General features: G+C 42.3%; 1 protein-coding gene across 2 annotated transcripts in view; it reads right to left on the reverse strand.

Annotated features, from left to right (window-relative positions):
• The window catches only part of col4a6 (collagen, type IV, alpha 6), a 171,460-nt gene that overhangs the window by 40,547 nt on the left and 110,723 nt on the right, over nucleotides 1-20,190 (reverse strand). For both annotated transcript variants that reach the window (XM_030753182.1, XM_030753181.1), the window contains exons 5-13: nucleotides 10,302-10,436; nucleotides 8,888-8,932; nucleotides 8,565-8,684; nucleotides 8,392-8,445; nucleotides 6,951-6,995; nucleotides 6,694-6,756; nucleotides 6,242-6,277; nucleotides 6,070-6,111; nucleotides 497-589 (exon numbers count right to left, since the gene is read on the reverse strand). In XM_030753182.1, coding sequence (XP_030609042.1) covers nucleotides 497-589; nucleotides 6,070-6,111; nucleotides 6,242-6,277; nucleotides 6,694-6,756; nucleotides 6,951-6,995; nucleotides 8,392-8,445; nucleotides 8,565-8,684; nucleotides 8,888-8,932; nucleotides 10,302-10,436 — 633 coding nt within the window. The remainder of the gene's footprint in view (nucleotides 1-496; nucleotides 590-6,069; nucleotides 6,112-6,241; nucleotides 6,278-6,693; nucleotides 6,757-6,950; nucleotides 6,996-8,391; nucleotides 8,446-8,564; nucleotides 8,685-8,887; nucleotides 8,933-10,301; nucleotides 10,437-20,190) is intronic.

Consider the following 20,190-nt stretch of genomic DNA (forward strand, 5'->3'; position numbering starts at 1 on the left):
TCAGTGAAGAGGTTGTTCTCTACTATTATGACTAAAAAAAAACATATGCAGCATTGTTGTGTCTCAAGTCTGTTACATGTAACTGTTACATGTAACTGATGGCAGTGACTGTTAGTTACTCCCTAATTTACAATTTTGATTAAAACAGACAGAGAGCTTGGCTTTGCAGAAATGTGTCAGATAAGGATCAACAGTTAAACGTTTTTATAAAGTTGTCAATGACAGATGGCCACGACAGGAAGCCCCGGTCTGGATGTGTGCTGATTACACCAGAAACACAGTCAGCAGAGTATTGTTTCATATAGAAGTGACCCTGGAAGAAAATGTGTACTTTTTTGCAGTTTTTACAAACACACACTTAGAAGTTCAGCAACACACGACTGGTGTTGATCACTTTCAGGCTGTTAAACTGTTTTAAATCCAGTTCTTGATGTTAGAAACTGATTTTGTGTCACTGAAATAAAACGCCAACTGTGAGACGTGTTTCCCAACAAACCTGCATTCCTTTGTCTCCTTTGGGAAAACCCACAAACTCCACAACGCCATTGATCATTGGCTGGCCGGGGTCACCAGGCAAGCCCATGTCGCCCTGGATGCGGTGACCAAGGAAGAGAGAGCTGTTTACACTGATCACCCACTTTCTGGTGAGTTGGTGAAGGCGGAACAAGGCGGGCAAAGAAGCGGGAAACAACTCCAACTTTTGGGATATTTAAGGGCGGACTGTTGACTGGAGGATGGACGGCATGAAGCTGAAGCCACCAAAGAGAGCAAGGAGCTTTATGGATGATGAAGAGAGGCTGGTGTTTGTCGTTGGGATAAAATTTCACACTTTAGTTACAAGTGTAGCCCCTTAACTGGCAAGGGCCCGGTGACGGGCCGTTTGTAGTCCCTTTTATATGGCAGGCTAGACCCTCCCATTTTTATTGACACGTCATTCGGCCAATCATGTAACTGGCTGCACCAAATCACCTGACAAAGCTACGTGACGCCCTCTGAGTATTATTGGCTCTGGGAAACCATTTCTTAACATTATTGGCCGAATGAGGTGTCAGTCAAAATGGGCGGGTCTAGCCTGCCATATAAATGCACTTCATTCGGCCCGCGGACCAGACGCAGCCGATTAATAGGCTATGAAATGGGTTGTTCAGAGCCAATAATAACCAGAGGGTGTTATGTAGTTGTTTCAGGTGATTTTATTTGCTGCCAGTTAAGGGGTTAATAGCAGTTGTAGAATCTCTGGAGGGCGTTCAGACAGGAAACATCAGAATTATAGTTTTAATATTAGTGTCCAGAAGATTCTTTAACTGATTATCTTTTTTTTTTTGGTAAGTTTCTTCATCTTTCCAAAGTTTCAACAAATCCCCCAAAATCCCCACAATTGTGAGATGTGTTTTAAAGGTACTGAAGAAAAAACAAAACTGCTGCCTTTAAGATCAACAGTAGTAGTAATAGTAATAATAGTAAGTTTCTAACAGCAATGTTTCCCTGGGGTTCCTTGTGCCTTATTCACTCGGCTGCAGTTTAATGCATCAACTTTAAAGGCCTTGAGAACAGCTCAGAATGAGGACACGTTGTTATCGCAGGAAAACCTCTTTTGGCCAAACACCTTTCACAATAAGAGCATCCTAGTTCTGAAGCATATTTCCGTTAAATGCACAGTGATTTTTATTATTCCCGTGCATGTGGCCTTGAAGCTGCCTTTGCTATCTGCTCGTTCAGTTATATCTGTGCACACTCTATGTTTTACCTTACATGTTATGCACTTCATTTGTTGCCATTTTGCCTTTCATTGCCTCTTTATTGTCCTATTGGCTGTTTTCAGAGGCCTGCACTACAAACCAGGATTTGGGCTTATCCAGGTAAAGGTGGTTCAGGAGTACATCACCACGGTAATGACCACGGTACTGACCAATCAGTTCTCTGGAAAATAATCTCACCATTCCTGGAAGATCCCCTGATCACCAGTGTGCAGATGGTAAGAGGGTCTGAGTGTTTGTTTCCTTGACGAGCAGCAGTAAAAACTATATTTACACCAACTTTAGATTTTTATTTGAATTTTAATGATTGTTTTCTCTGAAGCAAAATAAGAATGTCACTGTACAGGACAAACCGCTGCGACAATAAAAGTTCTACTTCAGGCATCTAAAATGAAAGTATTTAAACCTAATATTAATGCCTTTATAATGCAATGAGTCTTTCATCTTAACTTTTTTTTTTGCCATTTTAAATTCTGCTTTCACTTGTATATTTTGGTATTTAACTTGGATATTGTCATTATTTTTGATTACAGCTGTAAAAATAATTTCACAAATACGGGGTAAATGTAGCATTTCTCATGTTATCTTAATATGGAAATTCAGTTGGGCTCAATGATGCAAATGTTTGGGCGATTTTGCCTCCAGCATCTCAGCTTGAAGAGTGCGTTATATAACAAAAAGGGTGGATAAGATTCTGGACCGCTGCTCTGCTGGAGCGGGAGCAGTGAACACCAGCCTCTCCTCCACCTCTCCCCATGTTTCCTATCGTCCTCCCTCGGCTCCTCCTTTCCTCACACCAGCACGTCCTCTTCTCTGAGACTGTAAAGTTTGCTCCAATCACTGCTCCTCTTCCTTTTTTTGACCTTTGACCTGCTTACTGCTGCATCATTACACTTCTTTTTTTTTTGTCACTTTTGCAATGAAACCCCACCACATCCTCGCACGTGTTTTTGTGTGTCTATTGTGTGTCTTTTGTGAAAGCTCAACAACCTTTGCTTCTTCCCTTCCCTTGCTGTGTTACCTTATCTCCTTTGTAGATAGTGAGTGTTTTTTGGCCACTTAGTGACGTGTCGCCGGGACTACCCCTGGGTCCGGGAAGACCCGCGTCGCCCTAGAGTCCGAAATACATACGAAACACACTGTTAGCCAATAAGGAGGTGCGAGGAGCAGAGGAGGGAAAATGAAGAAAGCAAGGAGGGGAGGGGAGAGGAAAAAAGAGAGAAAGCAAAAATAAAAGCTCAGCAAGACAGCATCAGCCTAAAAACATCATATTCATTCAGCTTAGCTTTACTCCACAGTCTGAGAACCACTGACTTAATTTAATAATGGAAGTTTGTCCAGCAGAGCAGGTCTCGCCTCTCAGCACTGTGAGCAGCACGTGCAGCAGATGCAAATAAATAATGACCCCATTGTTGCCCTTTTCAAAACAAATCTAACCTGCTGTTATGTGTATAAATGTGCACACAGTATGTACGGACTATCAGCCACTGTACCGAAACTGGATCTTCTTAAAACTTTGTACTTGATCTTCTCTTCTTCTTTGGCTTCTCCCTTTTGGTCATCTTCCTCCATCTTACCCTATTCCCAGCATCCTCCCAGTCACACCAGCCCTCTGCATGTCCTCCATATCCAAACCATCTCTTATCATCTTCAGGTCTGTTCCCTCCAGCTTGTCCTCCTCTCTTTTTGTCACTGCCACCGTCTCCAAGCCACAGATCATAGCAGGTCTCACTACCATGTTGGAAACATTCCCTTCCGCTCTTCCTGCTCTCCTACTCTCACAAATCACCCCTGACACTCGTCTCCACTACTCCACCCTGCCTGCCTGCACTCTCTTCTTCACCTCTCTTGTGTACTGTCCATCATTTTGGATGGTTGACCCCAGGTATTTAAACTCATCTGCCTTCACTACCTTTGCTCCGTGCATTCACACACATGCATTCTGTCTTGTTTCTACTGGATTTTATTCAGTCCCTACCTCCACCTCTCCAGGCTCTCTATCACCTGCTCCCTACTCTGACCACAGATCACAATGTCATCTGCAAACATCATATTCCATAGAGGCTCCTGCATTATGGTTATACTCTAATGTAAATGGTGAAGCTGGCAAAGCAAAAAAAAAAGAAAAAGGTAAAAAAATGTAAAAATAAGATTCAAAGGAAACAAATCAGGATAGGTAAAGGAATGAAAAGTGTGATAGGAGAAAGTTTAGAGATACTTTGTCTTATAATCAGTTCATAGAAAAAGCTCAGCGCTAAAGAGAAACACACGTGCTGTTTCATTTGATCCTAACACTGCATTTCATCAGGCTGCGCAGTAGATCCAGCTGTTTCCTCGTTCACTTCAACCCCAAATCAGTCTTTGCTCACTTGCTAAGGGTTTGGTTGAGGATAGCATGTGTGCAGTGTTTGAGGAAGATGTATGTTAGTACTCATGTGCCATATGATCAAACAAGATGGGCGGGTTTGTAGTTTGGTGAGCGGGTGGGGAGTGAGGAGTGAAGGAGTGGGAGGGTGACCTTCAGATCTCAGAGCTAATCACCAAATGCTTGAATGTGGTCAAGATGGGTAAGTAAAACCATAGAGGAAGCAGGAGCGAGTGATTGCAGCACCCAGTTACAGCCCACAGATTACAGTCCTCCAGAGTGACAGCTCAGAAATTTAAACTGTTAGATGTTCAGGGTGTTACCTGCCTCTCGCATGAAGTCAGCTGAGATAGGCTCCAGCTCACTGCAGAGGCGTGAGGAAAATGGACAGCACAAATTTTGGCTGAATTATAGTGGAAAATCTCTAAGCTGTCATTCAACAGTAAAGAAAACCAGTCTGTGAAGCCACTGGACATCTCCCAAACTCCCAAATCTGAAGAAAACTAAAGAAATTCCTACAATAATTGAACTGAGAGTCAAAATAGTCACAGTAAAGCTGTGTGAGCTGTCTCAGGGAGTCTGCGTTTGTCTCAGTGGCAGCACAGATCACATGAAAGAACAAATCAGACTGAAACAAGCAGAGGCATGTGTGATTATTATTATTATTATTTTATCACACAGGTAACAGATGCAAAAATCAGTTCAGCACATGTCAAGATGAGGATGGAGAGAGGAGGAGGAGGGGGGGAGGGGCGTGGAGTTAGAAGGAGAAGGATGGAGGGATGCAGTGGATGGAAAAAGTGCAGGCTGTGAAGCCACCACCAAAATTTAACATGCACAGGCTTAAAAAAAAATCCTTTTAGTCTCATTCAAGAGCACGCACACACACACACACACACGCACGCACGCACGCACGCGCGCACGCACGCACGCACACACACACACAGGACCCAGCTAGAGCACTTTAAGCCTCCTGTTCTCATCAGTTAGTCTATAGAATAGAATCCACAACATTTAACTAGAAAACAATATGAAAGGTTCTTCAGGCAGAACTAGTTAAAGAAACCTTTCAATCAACATATCTTTAAACAGAGCTCTGGTTTTTCATCAGGTAGCAGGTGTAATCAATCTTTTTCTGTCATCATGAGGTTAAAGCTAGTTGGTGTTCAAACAATAAGCCAGATTTTAACATGTTTTTTCATGTACTCTTAGGCAGTCCTTTTCTGTTACCATTCTCTTATTCTAGTACCTTAATTTAAGCATTTGACCCCTGCCTTCACTTCACTCACATAAAAGATGCGCATATCTACAGTTTCTCTCAGTGGCTCAAGTTGAACACTTTATCTGTCTACACCTTGTTCTTTCTTAAACCAGATGTGATGAATGAGAGGTGGAAATTTTAGTGACTTGTCAATCACAAGGCTTCTTTCGGCTGCTCCCTTAAAGGGTCGCCACAGTGAATAACCTGCCTCCATCTCACCCTATCCCTAGCATCCTCCTCTGTCACACCAACCCTCTGCATGTCCTCCTTCACTATGAACCTCCTCTGAGGTCTTCCTCTTTTCCTCCTGCCTGACACTTCAATATTCAACATCCTTTCTCCAATATTTCCACTCTTCCTCCTCTGCACATGCCCAAACCATCTCAGCCTCGCCTCTCTAACTCTGTCTGCAAACTGCTCATCCTGGGCTGTCCCTCTGATGTGCTCATTTCTAATCCTGTCCATCCTGGTCACTCCCAGTGAAAATCTGAACATCTTCAGCTCAGCCTTCTGTCTTCTCGTCAGTCCCACTGTCTCCAATCCATACATAATAGCAGGTCCTACTACCATCTTGTAAACCTTCCCTTTCACTCTTGCTCCTCTCCTTCTGTCACAAACCACCCCTGCTTGTGTACATGTGAATTCATTTTATGAATCTGTTGTGAGCTCTTCAGTTTGCAGCGTACCTTGTCTCCTTTCTCTCCTTGATATCCGTCACTACGGCTCCCCTAAAACAAAAAAGGTTAGCAACATATTTCTGGACAAAAATGAGAGACAAAAAGCAGCATCTCCTTTCAAGGCAACATCCATCTATATTCAGAAGACTAACACATCACTTTAGTGTATTATTATACTTACCATTAGGCCTGGGGGACCAGGAGGACCAGGTGGGCCCTAAAACCAGAACAAAGAGTCAGACTCAGTTTCATAAAGTCAGCAAAAAAAATTATTCAGCTCGTTAGACGTGTGACTGGAAAAAATGTTAACTTATATCCAAATAACTAAAAAATTAAGCTAAAAAAGTGCCACTAATATTCCTCTCAAACATTTTTAACACACTGTAAAATAAAAACTAAACTCCTGTATTCAAATACTGTTTTTTTTACCTTTATGAATTAAGTCACATTGCATCAGATATTTAATGAAGAAATATTAAGTGTCCTCAGAAAAGTTAGTAGAGTAGCTTTTACTTTATAATTATAGCACGTAACAAACCACAGATTGGAAATGAATCAAACAAAAAAGAAGTAGCTGCGTGTGATGGTGCTGATGCAGGAGGCAGTCTGACACAGATAACTTAGTTCACGTACGGGGAATCCTTCAGGTCCGCTGGGACCAGGAGGACCAGCTGGACCATAAGAACCTGGTGAACCCTGCAGAGATGAAAACAAACCCAGGTTAGACCCTGCTGCTGTCACTTCTGCATGATAACCGACTGTACTGGCAACATTTAGGACATTATGCATATGATCTTGACATCTAATGCACATTTTTGAGGGCTCCGCTGTGTTATTTTGTATTAAAGATTCATGCTGTTGAGTGAAAAAGTGAAAAAAAAAAATCTTACATCGGGGCCGGGGGGTCCTGGGATACCCGGTGAACCCGGTATACCCTAAATAAGGGGAACAAAGGAAAAATCAATAAATAACCACCCACCAACATATCAACAGGCCTGTCAGTACTATCAGCAGAGGTTAAAGTGGTATTCCAGTACCATCGGTGAATAAGAAATTCATGTATTGCAGCTGCTGCCATGGAGACAGGGAAATCATCACATAGTCCCGCCTGCACACATCCTTTCTGTCCTTTCATCCCTGTCTCGTGTTCATGCTGCTGATGTCAATAAAGTTGCACTACAGTTCAGTATGTGTCTAGCTCCGCCCGAGGGAGGAGGGACTATAAATGCAGTAATCTTTTTTTTTTTTTTTCTTCATAAATCAGGTAATTTGAAGTTCAATGTTTCAAACAACTCAAGAAATATCACCATTAATGCAAAGTGTTTCAGACGCGTCCACATCACAGTGTGTCGTTCTATCCAAGGACAGAGTTTTCCAGGAGAAAAAAAAAAGTGAATGTGATGACAGAGGCCAGGAGAGAACGATGAGAGATTTTTGAAAGGTAAAGACAGCTCATCAAGTGACATTTGTTAAACTGGAGATTTTAAGCTTACATGTAATGTCCTAATTTATGATGGATTTTTTTTTTTTTTTTTTTTTAATCAGACAGAACTGGGTGGTGCAAACGCAGGCTAAAGTGGGAAGTTTGTATGGTTGTGTCACAGTTTAAAACGATGCATGCTGGCCTGGTGCAGGGCAGACTGGATCTTTCACAATATGTTTTAGGTTTTTGGCCTTCAGAGTCCTTTAAAATGTTCTTTATTTATTCCTTGATTTTGATGTATGCTAAACCGGTGCTTCTTAGTTCCAGTTTGTATCAGAGTTTATTTTATTCCCTCAGTGTTTCCTGTCTTACACCTCCCCTACGTTTAAGTTCATTCATGTGTCTCTGTTTCCCTGTTTAGTTATTCTCACTTCCTCTTGTAGTTTGCAGTTACTTGTCTGTAGTGTCTTGTGTTTAGACCACTTCCCTGATTACCCTTTTGCGTATAAATAGTGCTGTCTTCCCCTCAGTGTTTATCTATTATCATCTCTGTGTGTCTGTGTGTTCCCTGCCTTTTTATGAAGTATTGTGTGAGTAGTTTGCCTCTTTATTTCATGGAATTTGACACTGGCCTGTATAAAGGTTTGCTTTTTGTTTGCCTGCCTGTGAGTCTGCATTTGGATCCCTTTGCCTGCAATTCATGACACAGACTGCGACATTTTCATTGATAGGTTAGGAACCCACTGTAGCAGAATATTTATTAATACTTTCCTGACAGCATTTTGTGCTATTGCATTTTGAATTTACTTGATATTAAATATTGAAGTTAAGCAGCACAGCTGGTCAAATAGCAGCAAGTGGAACGGCCTCGGATAAACAGATAAACCTGTGCACCAGTGAAAGCTTACATTGTCCGAGGTGAAAACAGGCTCTCCTTTCTGACCCTTGGGCCCAGTCGGCCCCTGTTGGAGGAAAGCACAATGTCAGAATCCCATCTCTCTATATAATACTCGCTAATAAATAACAGAATACAAGATACTGAAAATATATGGAGTGAATAAAATAGGACATCTCTCCGCACAGGAAATCCAGGCGGTCCAGGTGCTCCTGTCCCAAAGCCGGGCTCTCCAGGATCTCCTCTGGTCCCGTTGCAGCCATCCAGTCCCGGCGGTCCTCGGCTACCCTGCTGACCAGTGTGACCCTGCACAGAGAAGGAAAGGAGGGTGAACTCATGAAGAATGAGCAGTGATCGTGGCAATAGAGGTTTAAATCTGATTGAAAACAAATTATGCGTTCTTGTTAATGTAAAGCTGAGGAATGGAATAAAAGGACAAGAAAGAGGAAAAAAATCTGAATTAAAATCTCCTCATGATCTTTAATGAGAAAGACTGTTTGTTTACTTACAGGCACTCCATCAGTTCCTTGAAATCCGGGCACTCCCATTGGTCCCTGCACAAATAATAATCAATAATGTAAATTTACAATCAGTTTAAATGGCGGCACCTGGTGGTCAAAACATGTCCCTGCCTGGCTGGTGGAGAAAGTTTAATGCATATTGTTTGTTTGAAGGTTTGCATTGAACTTGCTGGGATGTTATAATGAAGCTAATTAGCCAATATGTGCATACACTCACTGGCCACTTCATTAGGTACAGGTTCAGTGGGTGCTAGTACCAGGTGGACCCCATTTTGTCTTCTTTGTAACAGAGATTCAAAATGTTGCTGGAAACATTGCCCAGATATTTTTGTCCATATTGACATGATAGCATCACACAGTCACACAGTTGCTGCAGATTTGTCAGCTGCACATCCATGATGAGAATCTCCCATTCCAGCACATCCCAAAGGTGCACATCTGGAGACTGTGGAGGGCATTTAAGTGCAGTGAACTCACTGTCATGTTCAAGAGACCAGTTTGAGACGATCTGAGCTTTATGACATGGTGTGTTACCCTGCTGGAAGCAGCCATCAGAAGATGGGCACACTGTGGTCATAAAGGAATGGACATGGTCAGCAACAATATTCAGGGAGGCTGTGGTGTTTACTAAGGGGCCCAAAGTGTCCCCCATTATGCTATCAGCACTAGCCTGAACCGTAGATACAAGGCATAATGGATCCATGCTTTCATGTCGTTTACCCCAAATTCTCATGCAGCCAAAACTGAGACTCATCAGACCAGACAGCGTTTTTCCAATTTTTGCTTGTACAGTTTTGGTGAGTGTGTGTAAGAACTGTAGCCTCAGTTTCCTGTTCTTAGCTGAGAGCAGTGGCACCTGGTGTGATCTTCTGCTGCTGCAGTCCATCCGCTTAAAGGTTTGACATGTTATGAGTTCAGACATGCTCCTTTATATTGGTTGTAACAAGAGTTACTGTTGCCTTCCAATCCGCTCAGTCCTCTGACCCCTGACATCATCACACACAGAACTGCTGCTCACTGGATATTTTCTCTTTTTCTGACCATTCTCTGTGAACCCCGGAGATGTGTGTGTGGGGGAATCCCAGCAGATCAGAAATACTGAACACCAGCTTGTCTGGTATTGACAATCGTGCTCTGTTCAAAGTTAATTAAATCACCTTTCTTCCCCCATCTGATGCTTGGTTTGAACTTGATGAGGTCATCGTGACCCTGTGCTCATGGTTAAATGCACAATGACCTTCTGCCGTGTGATTGGCAGGTTAGATATTTGCATTATCTTAGATATGATCTTAATAGGTGTATCTAAAAGAGTGGCCAGTGAATGTATAAAATTATTGAATTTAATGGAAAACTATTTAATGGAAAACTATATATGAGCCATGTAAAAATCTGAAGCACCCACTTTGTCTCCCTTTGGCCCAGATGGTCCTTTCAGTCCAATGTGGCCCTTCTCTCCTTTGGGCCCAGAAGGCCCTGGGGCCCCACGTGGCCCTTCCGGTCCACTGCGGCCAAGTTCCCCAAGAACTCCTGGACGACCCTGAGAGCAAAGAGAAGACGTGATAACTTTTCATCAAACTGTAAGCAGGAATACATAGACTGTAAATAAAAGATGGATAAAAGTGGCATACAATTGCAGCAGGCCAGCAGGGAGTGACTCCTCTGGTTGCAAAAAGAAACCTTACCCTTTAAGTTTTTATATTTTTCTACATTTACCGAGAAACCACCTGTATCAACATATGCAAGAAGTGTTTTTTAATGACCGCAATCACTATAAAGAGTGTTTGCCGTCACCACAAGGACACGACCTGCATGTGACACACACACTTTCTCATATCCGCAGTGTTTGCATTTGTACATTATCCGTTCGCTGCTCTCATCAACTTCTGCAAATACTCACCATCATCTGTCTTACAAGGAGGGGAAACACCTGCAAACAAACTTCTCAGAGAGCCATTTTGTCTTTGTGTTGTGGATTTTGTGAGTGTGTTTACACAAGATGGGAACAAGTTGAGATTGAGAGCCCAGCTGTTTTATTCTTTTTTTTTTTTTCTATGTCTGTCTCACAGAAGGAAGTTAACACGTGAGTGCGGCTCACAGTGTTACTCCTCATAAGGAGGGTTAAGTAATTTAAGTGGGCGTGTAGTGACATGTACTCTTAGTCGTTGTATTACTTCTGTAGATTCAGTTTGTAAACTGATGTTAGGGTAAACTGAATGACACAAATATACTTTATAGCCTTGAAAGAGCCAAAAATCCACTGTAAACGCTTCATTTTCTTAACAAATGTGCTCACAAGTGATTGCACTGCTCAGTCGTGGCCACAGGAGGGCAGCATAAATGCAAACAACACTAACAGGTGGGTTTGTACTGAAGTAGGGGAACCCCCTCCCTTGGGAGCCTTGGCTCAATAACTCAAGAAGCCAAACACACACACATTCACACAACATCCTTAACTACAGACAGCCCCCCCCATTAGCTCACATTTTAAGCAGTTTAACTGGATAAGGAGAGAGAGGAGATGGAGGGCAGTGAGGGGGGGGCAGATGTTTGTGTTCAGGTCAAATGAGAGTCAGAGGATTTGATTTCACAGCTAAAAAAAAACCTGATTGAGAAACTCTTAATCCATTGGTAATATTTGAATGCCACAGAAAAACCCCATACATTGAGTATATATCAACACATAATCAACAGTCAGTTTGCCTCATATCATAAATTGAAATAAGTCGCAGTTTTTAAAAAAAACTATCCTACAAAAAATATGCTCATAAACTCATCGATTCAGATTTCCTTGAGAATATAAACTATTGCTGCAGATCTACATTTACAAGACACTCGCGTATATATGTACAGATATATTTGTTGTGGATGAGGTGTTTTCTAGCTGCTTTCTACCACATTTGTAGCTGAAATTTACCTTAACCTAATGTGACATACTTTAACAGAAGGGGTAATATAAAGCTGAGCGTATATGTGCATCCTTATGCTGTATGCACGGTGGTGCACACCCTGAATTAGGCACAAAGAAAAGGATCACAAATCACATGTGCTAACACATAAATGATGAAAAGGGAAGATTATTTCCTCCACAGCTGGGCCTGTTCATTTAGAGACAGCCGATCTGCCCACAGACAGAAAGCCATTTCACATCCATACAGAACAGTCCTACATATAAACACCCTTCAGGATTGATTCTAAATCCCAGGGTGAAGCAGACGGGTGTTGTATACGGTATCGGCACTATTTAAATAAAAACTTAAGAACCTGCTTAAGACTGTTAGGAGCTTAAGTGGTCAGAAAATGCATCATGTCTTCTTCAGATATATTACCTACTAAATAATGACCTCTTCAAGATGTTCTTAAACCTGAAGTGAACAAGTAAACATGTTACATTAGTCTATTAGAACGTGCATTCTTATTAAAAGCATATTTTTTTCTCGTTCTGCAGGAATAACTGCAGCTAATAACTTTGAAACCTTATATCAGCACAAAGTAGAATTTCCGTGTTATCTTCCACAATATAAATGCTTGCCAGCTGCTGCTAATCAAATGTACTTGATCAGCTGATCATCAGTGTGAGCACCTCTATAAAAATAGACATTCTGGCAGTTTGCTGGTCTGAAGCATTCAGGTGTGGGGAGGACAGACATCGACAATGATCTCAGACATATAATTCTTGCTGCCCATCAATCTGGGAAGGGTTACAAAGCCAAACAATTCCTTTTTTTTTTTTCTCTTTTTTTTACATTAAGAAAGACTATTCACAAGTCAAAAACCTTCAAGACAGGTGCCAGCCTTCCCAGCAGGGGGCATCCCACATCTCAGACTCTACAGGCCTCAGTTAGCATGTTAAATGTTAAAGTTCATAGTGTAACAGTACAATTAGTAAAGGACTGAACAAGTATGGCTCTCTTGGGTGCCGTTTACATGAGACGTTTTCATTTTGAAATGGCGTCGTTTTGATGCGTTTCGGCCTTCCGTTTACACGACAACAGAGTGAAAACGATGTTTTTCGGAAACAGGGTCCAGAGTGGAGCGTTTCAGAAACGCACCGGCTTGCGTTCTCGTGTAAACACTTGAAACCGGGGTGATTTGAAAACGCTCGACTCGCACATGCGCACTATGGTTGCGACGGCCACAGTTTTTCACGCACGTGCAAATTGATAAACAGTACTCGCGGATTCACGAGTGCTTCTTATGCTTTTCTTGTGTTTTTACCGTTTTGTAATTCAGCGTTATGTGCACCATCGATCCAACCTCATCATCAGTCCACACAAAACCTCTCACATTTGCAGAGGTGGGAAGTAACGAAGTACAAATACTTCGTTACTGTACTTAAGTAGATTTTTCAGGTATCTGTACTTTACTTGAGTATTTATTTTTCTGAGTACTTTTTACTTTTACTCCCTACATTTTTACACAAATATCGGTACTTTCTACTTCTTACATTTTCAAACAGACTCGTTACTTTTTAACACGTCAGAGAGAAGTTTGCATTTCCGGTCAGTGCGCCGTCAAACATCAAACGATCTGAGCCTAAACGGAGGAATAATAAGACATAAGAGACAATCGTACTGGCGTATCCTCCATCATCGGGGCTTATCTCGTACAAAGGGATTAAATACGCAAACCCATATAAGTAATGTATCATTTATAGCGCTGTAATCGGGCCGGACCGAGTCCGTAAGTTGCGCTGCGGCACATAAACAGCTTAGCTAGCGCTACTGAAGAGGAACGAGCATGAAGGGAGTAACGTGTGGCAGGTAAATGCAACGTTTCTAAATGCTCAACTAATATCAGCAAACACACAAAGTGTGTGCAGTTTGTCACACAGTGTGTCTGCTAGCTAAAAGAAGAGCTGCTGTATTTCAGGGAGAGCAAAGAGAGAGAAGTTCACTCAGAGATGGAGAAAGAGGACAGGAGAGGAAGAAGAGAGGTTAGAATTAAAGGTAAGGACTGGAAAATAAACTGAAGTATGCTGACTTTGTCTTATTCAAAGATTGTATGAAAATACTGCAGTTTAGTGTGTAATAAATAGGTTAGCTTGTTGTACTGTATTTACAGTAAAGCTCTGTGTTGGTGCACAGAGGCTGTGTTCATGGTCAGAGTTACAGGTTCCATCAGTGCAGCAGAGATGAGTTTGAACCAAAGCTGCTGATGCTGAGATTCATTCACTGAATCCAACATTTCTACAGCCTGTATGCTGTCAGTGTAGGGGATGGAGATCAGCTAAGATAGCTGTGAAATACTGGGTTACATCTTTGTGAATTCACTTCATCCACACAGAGCAGTAAACCTCAGAGCAGCAGCAGCAGGTCAGCCTGCACACCAACATCATTTACTGCAGCTACAATAGAAAGCTGTGATTCTTCTCCCCATGCAGAGCCACTACAGCTGATCTTAGGGTTCCTCCACCTTCTGAATCCCACTGTAACCCCTGAGTATCCTCATGTTGGTGTTTAGGTGGAGGCACAGTCACCCTCTACTATGGAGGACACAGAGAACAGAGCTGTGTTTAAATTCCCTTTCACTGTTTGTGTCCTACATAACAGATTCAAGCTGAGTGCATTCATTAGGATTAAAATTTAGATTGGAATAACGTTTGTATTCTCGTGTAATATTATTTTATATATTATTACAATAATATATAATGAGGTTCGGTTAGTTTTACACAAAAATAGCAGGTAGAAACATCCTCCAAAGAACTACTTTTACTTTCTTACTTTGAGTACATTTCAGAGCCTGTACTTTTTTACTTTTACTTAAGTAAAGAAGTTGAACCAGTACTTCGACTTTTACTAAAGTATTTTTTAATACAAGTACTTGTACTTCTACTTAAGTACAGAATGTCAGTACTTTTGCCACCTCTGCACATTTGTAAGTAATGAACAATTTGCCGCACTACCTACTGTGTCACTCCACGCATGCGCGCCTTGCATAAACAAACTTTGCAAAGAGAAAACCAACGGCAACTTGCGGCCTGGCATGGGAACTACATTGTTTTCATCGTTTCACATGTCATCGTGTAAACGCGGATCGTTTCTGAAACGCCATCGTGTAAACGAAAGGCTGAAACGCATCAAAACGACACCGTTTCCAGTGAAAACGGCTTCGTGTAAACGGCACCTCAAACATGAGGCCATCTGTCTGACAGCTAAAGCTTGGCCTGAACTTGGTCATGCAACGGGACAATGATCTCAAGCACAGCAGCAAAAGAGAAAAGAGTCAAGGTGTTTGCACCTCTAGACCCAACAAATGCTGTGATTGGACCCTAATGGGCTCGACACACGGGGAGCGACAAACGACAGCGACGAATGGGTCGCATCGCCACTGGGGTGAAACCGAACACACGGGACGCGAAAGCGACGGCAGCTTTGCGAATCGCGCTCTTACGTCACTCGTCTCCAAGAAATGTGATTGGTTATGAAACTGGAGGGATTTAGACATTTTCAAAGCAGTCCGTGTCAGACACGGGAATAAAGATGAGGAGTCTGAAGATTTTATTGGAACTGACAGAAATCTTGCTGTTAAGTCTCCTCTACAAAAGAAAAAGACAACCTCGCGTTCATCCTATATTTGCACAAAAGTCCTCTCTATCCGTCTGTTTAACGTTAGTCTTGCACCAACACGTTCTCATATGGCTGCCTTTTATGTTTAACTCGATAATCACTGCGTGAAGTGTCATATAATATAGGAAAGTCAAACACAGCTAAAACGATGCTTTCCTTCATGCTGAAAGTGGTTGCAAACTGCAGTGTGTAGCATACTCTTCGCTCATTGGTCAGTCAATGAAACTCTTGCTGATTGGTTTAGTGCCACGCGACAGCGACAAAAGTAGAACATTTTCCAACTTTGTTGTGTCGCGTCGCCTGGTCGCGTGTGCACGTCTACGTGTACGAGCTCGAAATTTCACATGCACGAACGTCGCCGGTCGCTTAGCTGGAGGAGGGCAAGCGATTGTCGCCTCATCGCACAAGCTCCATAGGAAATGAATGGAGAGCGAGCGACGTCGCTCCCCGTGTGTCGAGCCCCTAAGAGTGCTGTGCATAAAGAATGCCTGCAAACCTCAATGAACTGAACCAATGTTGTAAAGAAATACTTTTTTAAACTTTAATAACAGTTATTAAATAAATGCCACTAATATCCCAGTAGAAATACAATAAAATACTGGTGATCACAGCTGGCAGCGTTTTACTGTAATTTTATAGAAGAAAAAACTTTTACAGTGTTTCACTGTGAATGTTATTTTTTTGTGTTCATTCATCTTTCACCCTTACTCTATTTGTCTTTTAAAGTAGTAGTGATGCCAGACTGGCATTCGCCACACTGTGTCTAAGCTGAGCTTTCAGCTCTGTTTCCAGCCCACATGGCCTCGGGGCAGGCAGGTAGTACATAATGACAGGGCAGAGGCAGGTAAAGGCAGCCTGCTTGAGCTGTCTGGCCCACAGTTCACACTCACACCTGGTTTCACCCAGGGAAAATATGCAGGGGTCCCACAGGGATCCACTTTCTCTCACGCCTCTCCTTCCATCTCTCTCATTCTCTAAACAACTTGTATGCATCTTTTCTTCTCCTTTCTTTCTTTTTCTTTCGTTTCGTCTATTTCTCTTCTCCTGCCTTCCACTTCCTTTTTTCTTAATCTCTGACCTGTCTTCCTCCGAGCTGTCATCACTCCACCTATAAATGTCTTAGCAGACCTCCAACTGCTGGCTTAAGTATCTCTTTGTTTATGTAAAGCTCAGCAGGTCGTGGGGTCACCTTGTCAAAAAGGCTCCGCCGTCTTTCGAGTTCCCATTTTCAGGTCACGTGTCACTTTCAAAGTGTCGGCAGCACCGTCTGTCTGGCCTTACATAAAAGGTAAGAGGTGACGTGTTAGTTAAGGTGAAAAGATGTTCTGGTCTCTATTAATGAAGAACGCTTTTTCTGTTCTTGACAAAAGGACCAGAAAAAGCTTGCAAAAAACAAACAAGCTAATAATTGTTTGAAATGGCTTCAAAAAATGAAACATCTGAAAGTCTGAACTGTTTAGTGTTCCTGGGAGTTTCTGAGGTTTCAAGGCATCTCTGTATATTCCCTAATATGGCATGGCATTAAAAAACAGAGGGAGGAGAGTGAAGAGCAGAGATAAGAGGAAACAAAAAGGTGGGGGAACACAGAAAACCACTAAAAAACACATAAATGTACTTTTAAATGACATCCATACAGTTTAATTTGCCATAAATTTAAGGCTGCTCTTGAAATTTCCACAAGGAGGCGATCTTCAACCTAATTCAGCTCTGGAAAACATGACCTAATGACTAGTTCAGAAAAGAAGCCCCCAAAGCAATATTTCACTTTGTTACAGTGCATTTCACTTCTTTTGATTGCAACAGGTACAATTTCAGGGCATTATGATATTAAAGACTAAGAGGGAATCTTTTTGTTGCCTTGTTTCTTGTGCTAAGATGAATAGCTTTAAATTTAGCACAGCCATAAAAAGTAATATCAATCTAAAGACCGATCGGTGCAAGAAAACATTTGACAGAAAAATGTTTGAGGTAGGAGGCCTGCACGGTGGTGTGGTGGTTAGGACTACTGCCTCACGGCAAGAAGATCCTGGGTTTGAGTCCAATCGCTAGCTGTGGCCTTTCTGTGTGGAGTTTGCATGTTCTCCTCTAGCTTCCTTCCGTAATCCAAAAAGCATGCATGTTAGGGTGTAACCTACTCTTTGCCCCATGACAACTCCAGTGAAAATGAATGGATAGATGGAGAAGACAACCTCAAAAACACACATAGATACAAGCTGTAGCTTTGACATGTAAGCAGAGCCAGTTGGTAGAGTTAACTTTTTAGCTACTATTTTAGAGTTATGCTCTCAGCCCCTTTCTGAGAAAAATATCATCATTTGTGACTAAATACTCTGCTTCTTCAAATTGTGTCTTTGCCATTTGGTTCAGGGTGACTATGGTCCAGTGAGTGCTAACAGAGGCATTGTAAAAGGGCGTCTACACAGGACGTGACTAGTAGTGACGTGTTGGCCAGATACAATTGAAAGTCAATGACATTCAACGACTTCAAGGTGAAATAACCACCGACAATGTGAAGTGGGCGGATTTTCTCAATTTTGGGGCAAGCAATTGAAGTGGCTATCGATGAGACCGAAGGTTTAGTGTTGACTGACATAAGACCGGGTGGTACATTATGGGGTTACCTAGACAACCACAGCCTGAAACGTCTGCTATTGGCCAACTGTCAGCTGTAGCTCAGGAGGTAGAGCAGGTCATCTATTAACTGGAAGGTTGGTGGTTTGACCTCTGGGTGCTCCAGTCTGCATGCCAAAGTATCCTTGGGCAAGATACTGAACCCTGATACTGTCCTCTGATGTATTCATTGGAGTGTGAATGTGTGTGATGTTGGATGGAAAGCACTTGGGTGTTGAAGAAAGTGCTTGTATGAATGGGTGTGAATGGGTGAATGAAGACATATTGTATAAAGCGCTTTGAATGTTCGAGTAGAAAAGCACTATAGAAGAACCAGTCCATTAAACATTTACAAACCAATGCGTGACGAGCAAATCACTTCCTGTGAGAGATTAAGGAAAAAATTCCAAGATGGCAGCAGAAATATAACTTGCAGAAAATAATTAAGCCTTATTTTTGTGTGATGTCAGCAAATCAACTCTTTATACTTGGTAACCACTGCAGCTAAAATGATATAGATAGGGACTTCGAATGACTGTTCCTTCTCTTGCTTCTAGAAGGACTTAGGTGCTGAGTATGGACTGTACAGCAGTGCCAGTGAAGCAGAATAGGCCTCACTGAGTCTTAGCTTTAGTTTTGCCTAAAAACAGCTGCTTGATGTACCCAGAAACAGTTCTGATGAGAAAACTGGGAGTGAACCATACAATAAACTGCTGAAAAACTAAAACAATCAGCTGAAGGATTAAAAGTAATTCAACAGCTCTTCTACATATTGAAATGTCACTTAATTTCCTTGTCATGTGTCTAGCTCTGCTTTTGGAGACATGGAGACAAATTTTATCAGCGATCTATCCCCCAGCCAGTGTCTCCCTGTGTCCTGACACCGTCTCATACGCCAGTTGGCATCCCTGTCTGTTTTCATGCCATCCTGTCGGGTCTCCGCCCGGCTCTTCCAGACCTTCCATCCTCATCACCTTCCAGCAGACTGGTCAGTTTGTAGGTCCAAATCCCCACCAGCACAATGGGCACAATGGATCCTATTCTGGCCCACTAAGCTCTCTGGACTTGCTGCTCCCGTCGGGCCTACCTCACTTCCTGATAGAGGAGAGTGCTTGGACAGACAAATTCTAGCCGCCATGTGTGTGAAAACCAGTGTGTTTGTGTGTGTGTGTGCGTGTGTGTGTGTGTGCGTGTGTGTGTGTGTGTGTGTGGTGTTCATGAACACACGCGCGTGCAAACATGAACACACCCTCAGGCCCTCGGAGGGTTTATCCGGACGCATTGTTCTGAGGGATGGTTGTGCTAGGGGGAAGATTTTAGCTGTCACACTGCATGCTCACTTGGGGATAATGATGGGCAGAACATGGGGCAAGGGGCGCGCAAACGTTGGGTCTTTGGGTGCAAGTTTAATCAGCAAGCCAGTCTGATAACCCAATTACAGTTGAGCCAAATGAATCGGCAGAACCTCAAACGCCCTCGCCAAAAAGGCAGAGCGGCAACATGACTCAAAGGACGGGACTTTTGATGCTGTTAAAGATGAAACAACTGAAAACACTAACCACCAAAAAGTCTACAGCTCCGACACGCTGTCCATCTAAAATTACAGAGAGAAGAAAACAAGGGCTATCCTCTCCAGATGGGAAAGTTTGGGCTGTGTTGACTTTTTCTCTCGTATTCGCTAACGATCCAGCTTCAAACCTAAACACCTTCGTTTATCCCAGACATGTTTGTCCTGCACAGGATGAGTGATGATAAAACAACCACAGACAGAAAATGAAAGTAAAGAGAGGTAGCCTTGAAATTTTAGCATATTTAAGACTAAACACTCACCAACTCTTTAGGGCTTCCAGATTTTATTCCCTTTAAAACAAATGATGTAGAGTTTATACTGCATCAGGAAGGAAATATGACACCTGTATGACTTTTTGGTGATATTTGACGGAATATTTTGGAAGTTTCCTTTCACAATTTAGTGTCGATATAAACTAAACATACAGTGCTATGACAAAGTATTTGCCCCCTTCCTGATTTCTCTTTATGTATATATTTGTCACACTCACATGTTTCAAATCATCAAACAAATTTTAATATTAGACAAAGATAACCTGAGTAAAT

The sequence above is a fragment of the Archocentrus centrarchus genome, chromosome 18 (assembly GCF_007364275.1).
Source record: "Archocentrus centrarchus isolate MPI-CPG fArcCen1 chromosome 18, fArcCen1, whole genome shotgun sequence".
NCBI lineage: Eukaryota > Metazoa > Chordata > Actinopteri > Cichliformes > Cichlidae > Archocentrus > Archocentrus centrarchus.